This window comes from Leptosomus discolor, chromosome 27 (assembly GCF_034619465.1).
Source record: "Leptosomus discolor isolate bLepDis1 chromosome 27, bLepDis1.hap2, whole genome shotgun sequence".
Lineage (NCBI taxonomy): Eukaryota > Metazoa > Chordata > Aves > Leptosomiformes > Leptosomidae > Leptosomus > Leptosomus discolor.
The window spans coordinates 2,235,269-2,246,011 of NC_141417.1; the positions used below are offsets into that span (position 1 = coordinate 2,235,269).

The 10,743-nt window shown below is 52.4% G+C and overlaps 1 protein-coding gene across 1 annotated transcript; it reads left to right on the top strand.

Annotated features, from left to right (window-relative positions):
* Positions 1 to 3,720: 3,720 nt before the first annotated feature.
* On the top strand, positions 3,721 to 10,743 carry LOC104342967 (keratin, type II cytoskeletal 4-like). The gene is made up of 9 exons (XM_086478700.1): positions 3,721 to 4,272; positions 5,485 to 5,699; positions 6,862 to 6,922; positions 7,245 to 7,340; positions 8,175 to 8,339; positions 8,779 to 8,904; positions 9,336 to 9,556; positions 10,205 to 10,233; positions 10,349 to 10,743. The coding sequence occupies exons 1-9, from the start codon at positions 3,721 to 3,723 to the stop codon at positions 10,741 to 10,743; spliced, it is 1,860 nt and encodes a 619-aa protein (XP_086334826.1).

Genomic DNA, 10,743 nt, shown 5'->3' on the forward strand with positions numbered 1-10,743 from the left:
TGATATCCCAACATTCCATCCATCCTGGTGACGCGACCAACATGGGTCACCCATAGTTTATTACTGTCCCGCAGAAAGAGTGCAGGAGGGTAAAGGTTTTGTCAAGGCCTTATCTGCCAGCACTGCAAATGCAGGTGGTGCATCTGGGCAGTGACCACCGATGCTCATCATGGGAAAGGCCTGGAAGGAACCTCAGGAATTATCTTGTCCATCTTTTTGCCCCAAAGCAGCATAAACGGCCAGGGAGAAGCCAGGCTGAGGGTGAACAGCTACTGTGGAGCAAGGTTGCTGGGAGGAAAGCAAGGTGCCCAGTGGCGATGGAAGGAGCCCAGACCATCATCTCTACCCAGGTCCCCACAAATCCACCATCTGCTTTGATGTGGGAGCAGAATCAAACTGCACCTAAGAGACTGGGAACAGCCACCTTTGGAGGATTGGACCCGTGAAACCAGAGGAAGATGTCCCAGGGGCCTCATTAGCCATTTTAATGGTGACTTCGCGGTCCCTTTCACAAGGAGCCACAAAAACTGCCCAGCCTGCAGGGAGGGAGGGAGAGCACTGGCGCGGCCAAGCCCTGCCAACCCTGTTTTCTCAGGAGAGGGTCTTCAAAAGCGGTTTTCTCAATGGGAGAAATCAGACTTGGATGGCAGGGCTGTTACAGCTGGAGTTGTAACAGGAGGTTGGAAAAGCCCCTAGGCTCTCCCTATCTGCACGGATGGCTCAACAGGTCCCAATTTAGTAAGGTGCTCAAGCAAAATTAATTTGTCCTAATGCATCTGCGTACATGTAAATCTCAAAGGCTTAAGTCTCATGGAAGCCACCACAGTTTGAGGCACATTTAGGGCCAAGGACCTCAGGGGTTTCCCTGGTAAATCTGGGTGTAAGCTGCTGCTTTAAAACTTTGCTGAATGCTGTCAGCCTGAAAACAGCGGTTTCACCTCTTCCTCGTAAAGGGGAAGGTTAGTCCCTTTCTACAGTTCTTCAAACACTATCTGACCTGCAATCAGCTGGGACAAAGCGTGGAGTCATGAAGAAGGCCTCTGTGAAGAAGGCATTTGCATCTGACTCGAGCCAGTGCTGTGCGTGTGCGTGGCCGACGAAACAAAAGCGACTGCAATCCTTCTCTTCAGAAGACCAAGTCACGTCAGGGTGCTTCCTCCTTTGAAGCTGATGTAACCAGTGCTCAGGGCTTCCACCATGTGACTGCGAACCGGCTTTGTGAAAGCTCAGCAGATGGAAACCACAAGCGCTGCCCTGAACTGTCTCCCTCTGATGTGCAAGGCTGGGCACCTGGAAGAAGCCACTTCTTAGGGCTGCGAGGAGGAGCCAAAGGTTGAAGCGCAGGTTTGTTGCTTTCGATCCGAAGGGAAACAGCCAGGGAGAAGGGATCTCAGGGCTTGCAGCCAGTGGAGGAACACAGACGATTGGCCCACGAGCGGCATTTTTCCCTGCTTTCCCAACAAGACCGGGCGCTTGGATGGTCTACAGCCCTCAAATGGTGTGTGTATCGCCCACGCGGCACACGGCACTCTACGGTGGGCGGCCGAGCAGAGATACGGAGGGTAGCAGGGACCTGATCCGAACGAGACCCAGATTTCTCACAGCTGGAAAAACCGGCAAGCCGCTGCCCTCAAGGACGAAGGGCCACGTCTTTCCTGCCATGAAAGGGAGCTGGAGTCTCTCTCTGTGCTCGGAGCAGTGGCTGCTCCTGGTCACCATCCCCAACGCCTCGTCTCTGCCCCACAGCAGCCGCATCAAGCCAGCATGCGGGGCTGAGGCACCCGGAAAGCAGGACTACAGCCACTTGAGCCAGTAATCCGACAGCCTGGCTTCTCCCCTGTGTCTTGGCTTGCCCATGGTTATGCCCACCTAAAAGAGCTCGTGAAAGTCATGTTGTACGGACCGACCCAGAGGCTAAGAGATGCTTCAGCCCATCCGTGAATGCCCTGTTCCCAGGCGGTTCTCCAGGTGTGGCTGCAGACCACACACCCCATTGTCCTCTACAGCACTTGCACCAACGCTTCAGCACAAAATAAAATATATTTCCAGGCTATTTCCCCCTTTCAGTTATTAGCAAGAGATCCTGGTGCTTGGATTACCGCGGGCAGAATGATGTGAAGGACACAGTGCCCAAAAGCTCGTCTGCTTTCTCCAGCTGTCTCAATCTCACAAATGGAAGTACATCTCGTTGCAAGACGTGCGTCCTAATGTACTTGGACCAACCCATGCAGCTACAACGGAACTACTGCATGATTATAACTGCACGTAGTATTTTATAGTTCGTTTCAAGCCATTATGAGACCTGCAAAATATAAGGAAGATCTTTACCCAGAAAGACTCCACAAATATTATAAATCATCCTAATTCCTTTGCATTATTTTTAATTCAAGACAACCTATTTCAAGGTTACAATAGAATTGACTAAGAATCCTCCCAGAACCAGTTAATTTTGCCCCAGCAAAGATGCAAAGACTTCTTAGGGCAAGCTATGCAATCACTTGTGATTCTGTGATTAGACCCCTTTGTTAAGGCAAAAAAGGAACTTTATTTCTTTCCAAATAAATTCAAAAATATTTTTAAGAATTTTAATTAAGACGGTACGGCGCCTTCTCATTAACAGATATTACTAGAATAATTTAATGTCAAATAGGTGTGTCACAGGAATACGAGGAAAAAAGTTCACTCCAGCTAACATTTCTCAACCTGTTTGTAACACTTTGCTTCACGTCTCTGTTGCATCCCCAGCTATCGCTTGCGCGAATTCGCCGTGTGCCCCAGTCGCATCACACCCAGATACTAAACACAATTATCACCTTCCCCAGGCACATAATTCGGCAACAAATCGCTGTCTGCAGCGGAGCGTTTCCCAGAAATGCCTCCTCTTCAATCCCACATATTCAAAGGGGCACATGAAGCTCAGCCGGACCAGTGCCTCGACTTCATGTGCACGAACCCCCAGTTTGCCAGAGCATCCACCCCGTGACCGAGTTCCTCCTCAGCACCACCTCGCGCAGCTCACGCTCCATCGATAAAGAAACCACCAACCCCATCCTGCTCCACTTATCGGCACATGAGCCGGCAGACACGGCCGCAACCGAAATCGCCTACGAGAGCCGTAGCCGTACCCATGAGAGGAAGAAATGAACGCTTACGAGAACACTCCCGCCAACGTCAGTGCTGTGCTTTGACAGATACACCTTCCTGCTCCCCTATCGCCACCGGTCATTGCTCAAGAGCCAGCCCTGAGCTGGCGAGAGACCCTGGAAGAGGCGGCATCGCCACGACATTTTGCAGGAGGTCCTGAAACATAATTAAATGCTGTGGTGAAACCGAACCGTAAACAAGCCATGAATAAAAACCCCTTGAATTATTTTGCTAAACTATAATTACACAATAAGGAAGCAGATTAATTAAGTAAAATATAAGTCCTGAAACTGAAGCTTGCAAGCAAAGCAGTTTATTTTAATTTCCACATTATTTCGTATGAGATAGAAGTGTTTGCTGTGGGTTTAAAATGTTGGAAGCCATTCCTTGCTGCCAGGCAGACCAAACCCAGTGGATAAATTAAATTTTTGCATCTCAGGCACCTCCTGAAAGGTATATAAGGAGAAGGGCTCTGCCTCAGAGAAGCTAAAGGAGATCTCCTTCTTTCACTCCCTGCTCCTCTCTTGCTCTTCTGCTTTGCCGTTACCGCCTCACCTCCCGTCTCCCCCAGCCACCATGAGTCGACAGTGCTACACCTCCAGCTCTCTCCTGGGAAGACGGGGCTTCTCCTCCGCGTCCGCCGTCTGCGGCCTCGGCAGGGGCAACAGCAGCTCAGCCTCCGTCTGCCAGCCGGTGGGACGGAGATGTGGAATCGGTGGCTTCAGCAGCCGGAGCGTCTGTGACCTGGGGAGAGGGCAAAGGATTTCCTTCGGCGGGAGCTGCCGCAGCGGGGTCTATGGCGGCGCCGGCATTGGACGTTGCGGCGTGGCTTACGGCGGAGGCCGCTTTGGCGTGGGCACGGTCGTGGGGTTTGGTAACTGCGGAAGCTACGGGGGCCTGGGCAGCTACAGAGGTCTCGGGGACGGCGTGGCTATCGGAGGCTACGGTGGCGGCATGGGCATCGGCCTCGGCGGAGGTAGATCCGAAGGGATTCGGGGCGTCAGCATCCACCCGGAGCTCCTCAAGCCCCTCTGCGTGGGGGTCGACCCTGAGGAGTGCCAAGTGCGGACCCACGAGAAAGAGCAGATCAAGAACCTCAACAACCAGTTCGCCTGCTTCATCGACAAGGTGAGCCCCCGCTTCCCTCCGCGCAGGCTGTCTGTCTCGTGCCTCCAGGCTCTGATGGATGGATTGTCTCCAGACAGACAGTGTCGGTAGCTACTGCTCCCGGCACCCCGATATTGTAAACATTTCTGATAGACCGTGGGGGTCCTGACCTGGAGACTGTTTGGATTTAAGCCTTGCCCCAAGGGAACCGCACCGGTGTTTTACCTTTCGATGCTCACCAGTCTGCTGAATAGCTAAGTCAGGAGCGGCTCCAGGGATACAGTAAACCAAAACTTGTGGGAGAAGGGATGGAGACGCAGAAATGAAAAAAGGCAAAATAGGAAGTTTTATTACAAATGTATAATCTGACATTGCAATCACGCCTCTACAATCTCCAAAGGACTTTTTGCATTTTTAAAATAGCCTACGTGCTTCATCGAGGAGATGTAGGAAGACAGATGTTTAGCTAAAGTGAGATGAACGATTTGAACTTCTCTGTCCCTCCACTCTGTGAATGAGATGATTTGGTGATTTCCTAAACCGATGCAATTTATCACTGTGTTCTTAGCTAAGCCTAAGGGTTTTCATTACTCTTGAGAGATGCGTTAGAGGAAATGATTTTTCAAACAGCAGAGAAACCTTTGCTCTGTCTGATCTTGATTTTCCTTGTGACTTGTTCTGCAGCTGGAAAAACCAAAACCACGTAAGAGGAGCAACTCTGCTTCCTCCCATTTGAAAAATGACTTATTCATGATGCATAAAGGTTCTCAAGTCCTAGAGAACCCTTTAATCTAGAAGTGAAAGGCATGATAAATATCGGTGGTTAGAGTTTAAATCAGATACATCCAAATGAGATCCTGGATGGAGCTTTTAGGGCTGCTAAAGAGTCATTACTGTATTCAGCCCATCGGGGGAGGCAGTGGATCCTCCATCAGCCAGTTATCGCAGGGAAAGAGGTGGTGTTGGGTTGAACCGAGCTTTGGTCAAACAGATGATTGGCCTCAGCACAGAGCAAACGCACCAGCGTTGCTTGGTCTGCCATATGAGTCCTGGGTGGGACCAGGTTTAGCTCAGAGAAGATGCTGGTCTCACTCAGGCTGCTGAGAAATCAGCACTTCACCCTTTGTGTTTCTGACTCTATTTTTACTTTTTCCTTTTGGAAGTGGAGACCCAAAGCGCCTTTGCCTGAAACAGGACGGGGTTGCATGACTCTCACATCTCTTGCTTCCCCAGGTCCGGCTGCTGGAGCAGCAGAACAAGGTGCTGACCACCAAGTGGGAGCTGCTGCAGCAGTATGTCCTCCCAGCCTCCAGGAGAAACCTGGAGCCCGTTTTCGAGAACTTCATCTGCAACCTGAGGAAGCAACTGGAGTGTGTGCTGGGGGAGCGAGAGAGGCTGGAAAACGAGGAGCGGTGCCTCAGGGACCTGGTTCAAGAGTACAAGTGCAAGTAAGTAGCACACAGGGAGAAGCTGCAGACCTGGGTGTTTGCTGGCCTGAGTGGCATTTCTGAGCGTGAAGCCAACGCAATCGCATTGGATGGGTCCAAAAACTGGGGCGCAGGGAGGGAAGCAGGGCAGGGCACACCAGTACCGGGCTGGTTTCCTGTACTGGGATTCCACTGCTGTGCCTCAGATGCTGGTGATGGACTGAGAGAGCTTTTCTGCCACAGTGTTTCCTTAGGGAAAGGGACAGGGAACCACTTTTCTTCTCCCTAATGCTCCTGCACACCTCCGTGGTTTGCCATATCAAATCCCCCAGATCACCTGTGCCTGTGGCTCCCCCAAATTTGTCCCCAGTGCCATCCGTTCCCACAAAACCCTCAGCCTGTTTGTCTCCACCCCATGCCTTATCCACCTTATCTCCACTGGGGTTCATTCTCTCTTCCCAGAGGGAATGTGGGAATTGGTTTTTTTAATTTAAGCTGCAGATATTCCCTAACGGCTCCCCGTGTGCTCTGCTAAGCCACAAACCAGGACACTTCGTGGCTGGTGGTATAGAGCACAGGATAAAAGAGTAATCGTTTCTCCAGAGACCTTACAGTCAAGCATCTCAGATGTTTTTCCTTGCTGAGCCAGCACCAAAGGAGGTCAGACTCATAGAATCATAGAACTGTCTTGTGAAAGTTCTTCTAGGTCCCAATTACTTGGTCATTATGCCCTGGCTTTCCTTCCCATTGCACCTGGGAGTTTCAAAGGTTGCTCAAGCTCCTGACCTCCCTTGAGGCATTTTGGCCACAGTCTCCCCATGAACACTCAGGGCAGCGTCCTGGATGCTTCACAAAAACATCACACGAAGCAGCAGGGCTAGAAGACGCAGTCCAAGCCTTCAGCTGAGGTACACGGTTCTGGGTTTCTAGTGGTTTGGCCTGATTTACTGCCACCTCACTCCAGCCACTGATACTGCCAGCGTGGACTATTTAGAACTGCTGAACAAAGCCCAGTAGGGAGGAAAGAAAGAGCAACAAAGCAAAAATCAAAAAGGAGGGACAAAGCGAATAGGGAGAGGCTCTGGTTTTAATCACACTTCCCATGTTCTGCATCGGCTGCTTGCGTGGTGGGGATGGGACCCCCTGGGGCTCTTCATCCCACCCCTCTCCTTTCCTCCTGCAGATATGAAGATGAGATCAACAAGCGCACGGCTGCAGAGAATGAGTTTGTGGTGCTCAAGAAGGTGAGTCGTGCTAGGGACAACGCTGGTGAGACCAGCTGAGCGTGGCAGACGCGTGGGCAAAACCTCGGTGTGGGGTCAGGGAGAGAAACGGGGAGTCCGGGCACCGTGGCATTGCCTGAGTCCTCACTGGGTAGCCCCAAAATAGAGGCAACTCAATGAATTTGGAGAACCTCTATCAGGTTGTAAGCACATAGAACACAAACCCAGAGAGTCTTAAGGGCTGGAAATAGTGAGGTTTCCTCCAAACCTAACAGAAAACATGGGCTTTGCCACAGCCTTTGTTTCTTCACCTCTTTTCACCGAACACGTGGTGTCTCTCCAGGATGTGGACTGTCTCTACCTGACCAAGGAGGAGCTGGAGGTGAGAGTGGGCCTCCTGCGGCAGCAGCTCGAGTTCCTGAAGTGCATCTACGCTGAGGTAAGAGCTCCCAGGTCCCTGCCTGCTGCCCTGGGGATGATGCATCAGCTACTGCCCCTTAAACAAAAACTTAAAACCAAAAAAACCACCCCAAAGTAAATGCAGGGAAAGGTGTCTTTTCTGAAACTCCTGAAACTGCATCCCAAAACTCTGTATCTCTTTATATGTATTTGATAACAATGCTATTGCACACACTTTGGGAAGGCAAAGGGCGTTCTTGGTTGTCTCCTATATTGCTGGATGGAAAGGGAGGGAACTTTTGCAAGAAAAAGACCCTCAGATTCGAATCCAAACCATCCCTGGGAACCTCCGAAACATCTCACTCGTCAAACCCCAAATATTTTTAGCACTTCAATTTTTAAAGCTACGTTAGCCAAAATATTTTGATGAAAGCAGCTTCTGTCTAAAACGTAGCAAGTTCTTAACAAAACAGACAGGGGACACTTCGTATTTTCTAGCCAAGCACCCCCCAGCAGTCTGCAGGCAACGGGGCCCAGAGCACCCACCCCTGAGGGGTTCACAGCCCAGAAAACTGCTGATGCAGCCAGAAACGCCGAGTTGCAACGGAGCGAGTTGCTCCACCAGGACTCCCCACCCTACCTTAGGGAATCGCACGCAGCAATCCCACATTGTGCCATCAAAACAGGTCCCAGCTGCCAGCTCTTGCTGGAAAGCAGTCACCCTCCTGGAGAACCCCATGCTCTAGCTGGGTGTTAATGGGACAACCTCCCCCAACCCTCCACCTTCTCACCAGACCCCCCTTTTCCAGAGGTACCTGCATGCCTGGCTTGGGCTGGTTGAGGGAAGGGGACTGACATGTGATGGCTCTTGCAGGAGAGAGCTCAGCTGGATTGCCAGCTGTGTGACACCTCTGTCATCGTGCAAATGGACAACAGCCGGGACCTGGACATGGAGGGCATCATCAAAAGTGTTGAGTGCTGCTACGAAGAGATTGCCCAGAAGAGCAAGGCTGAAGTGGAGGCTTTCTACCAAACAAGAGTGAGTATTCACACCACCAGCACATATAACAACGAAAATCCTTGGCCAACAAAACTCTGAGGACCATTTCTGTCCTCCACGGTGCGACTTAAACCCACCCCGCAGTGTGCATGCACTGTAGTTTGCTAAAGAAAGTTATGCCAACCCAGCCCCCTCCCAACTTAATGCTGTGGTTTGAGACTTTTCTGTAAAAACAGCGCGTAGCAGATCACAGTGTTGCTTCAGAGAGGTCTCCTCTGCGTGCACGCATCAGGAACACCATCCCCTTCCCAAAGGGCAAGTGCTCAGCACCTACCCAGGACTGTCGCCTTGTCTGGGCTGAGGTCATGTCTGGGTGCTTCCCCGGGAGCACCAACGTCAGTGCAGCTCCGGAGAGCTGCCACCTTCCCTGGAAGGGGCAATTCGGGCGCATTAACATCACCCTCTTCCTGTGCAATAGCTGGAGGAGCTCCACAGCAGCAGGGGCAAGTTCTGCGACGACCTGAGAAACAACCAGAGCGAGATAGCCGAGCTGAACCGGATGATCCAGAAGCTGCAGTGTGAGTCGGATAACGTGAAGAAACAGGTAGGAAGAAGGGCTGAACGCTGCACGGGCAGTGGGGGGTGCAACTTCTCCAGCAAAGGGCTTCGTCCTCACCAGCTTCCACCATGCTGAACTGCAAAGAACCCCCCCAACCCAGCTTAAGCCTATATTTGTAGCTTCTCATCCGCTGTCGATACACAAAGAAGCAGATTTATTTCCCTCTTAGCAAAAAAGCAGAAGCCAGTTGGTTTGGCTACAACAAAAAAAGAGTGTTTGCTGTACGCTTCCTACTGGGGTGCAGCCAACAGGTCCCCTCCTCTTCCTCACAAATAGCTTGGCCACCACATGTGTCCAGCCTAAATCTAGGCTCTCTGGCAGTTCCTAGCTGAGAAACAAGGGGCTACACGAGCAACCCTGCGGAGGTGCCTCTTAATATCCCCACTGGTCACCCTCTTGCCCGTTACTGCCCACAGATCGCAGCTCTGCAGACGGCCATCTGCGACGCTGAGCAGCGGGGCGACTGCGCCCTCAAAGACGCCCGGCAGAAGCTGGTCGACCTGCAGACTGCCCTGCAGCAAGCCAAGGACAAGATGGCCTGCTTGCTGAGAGACTACCAGGAGCTGCTGAACGTCAAGCTGGCCCTGGACATTGAGATTGCCACTTACAGGACACTGCTGGAAGGAGAAGAGAGCAGGTAGGAGCATCCCTGGCTGCACCTTGTAACGATAGCCGGTGAGACGCTGGCACAGGCTGCCCAGAGAGGTGGTAGAAGCCCCATCCCTGGAAACATTCAAGGACAGGTTGGACGGGGCTCTGAGCAACCTGATCTATCTAAAGATGCCCCTGCTCACTGCTGGGGGGGGTGGGGGTTGGACCAGATGAGCTCTGAAGGTCCCTTCCCACCCAAACCAGTCTGTGATTCTATGATAAAACCCAACAGGAAGAGGCAGTGAGAAACGCTGGGTGGAGGCAGCTCCCCACAGGCACAGAGGGGAGGATCGGCCCTTTTTCTCCCCATGGGTGCAACGGGTGCATCGCCCCCAATTCCTCCTCATCCTCCCGGGGCAGCTGGAGCGCAGCGCAGCCAGCGTGCTGCAGTTAGATGCCCCGCTTGCGGTACAAAAAGAGGATGGGATATCAAGACATCTGTGGGGTTTGGGGATCCAACCCCGCAGTGCTTTGGCAGGCAATTTGGACCAGCACCTCACACCCGGGTGCACAGATAAGCTGAAGTACCTGCAGGGTTTCTAAGGAGGCAATAGCTGTGCAGCACCTCTATTTGCTTGTGTATTTGAGGAATATTCCCCTAAATACATCTTTGAGACATTTCTTTTCTTCGCAGGATATGTACCGGCAACCCTGTGAGCGTAGGTAAGCTAACGAAGTGTTCCCTTCATTTCCTTACAAGTCTTTCAAGCTTCTAAGTTTCCTCATAAGCTGGGTTTTAGCTGCCCTGGGAGTGACTGAGCCTGTTTTTCTCCCACAGCTGTGGTCAGCGGCGGTGGCACCGTTGGGGAGTGCCGATCCCTATCTGGAATTGGAGGCAAATGCGCCGTGAAGACAGGAGGGGCCGGTGCGGGGTTAGGGGTGGTCTCCTCCTTCGGTGTCGGCGGTGCTGGCTTTAGCACCCGGAGCGTAGATTGCCTCCCCAGGGTGGGGGGCGGATTTGGGGCGAGGAGCGCCGTCAGCTGCGTGGGGCGAGAAGTCATCTCCGGCGCGGAGGGGGTGCAGTGCGCCACCGGCGTGGGCAACCTGGGGAACGTCGTGTGCGCTGGCGTGGAGCAGTGCAGCCCGGGAGCCGTCATCATTCCCGGGCCAGGGGTCTGCGGCACCGGGAGCAGGTACAGCACAGCTGTGCGCGTGGTCAGAACAACCCGGTAG

Bases quoted from the DNA above. Each gene is read 5' to 3' on its own strand.
- LOC104342967 (XM_086478700.1), top strand. From the start codon at position 3,721: ATGAGTCGACAGTGCTACACCTCCAGCTCTCTCCTGGGAAGACGGGGC. The intron at 4,273-5,484 runs GTGAGCCCCCGC...TTGCTTCCCCAG, and splicing joins TCGCCTGCTTCATCGACAAG to GTCCGGCTGCTGGAGCAGCA. The intron at 5,700-6,861 runs GTAAGTAGCACA...TTCCTCCTGCAG, and splicing joins GTTCAAGAGTACAAGTGCAA to ATATGAAGATGAGATCAACA.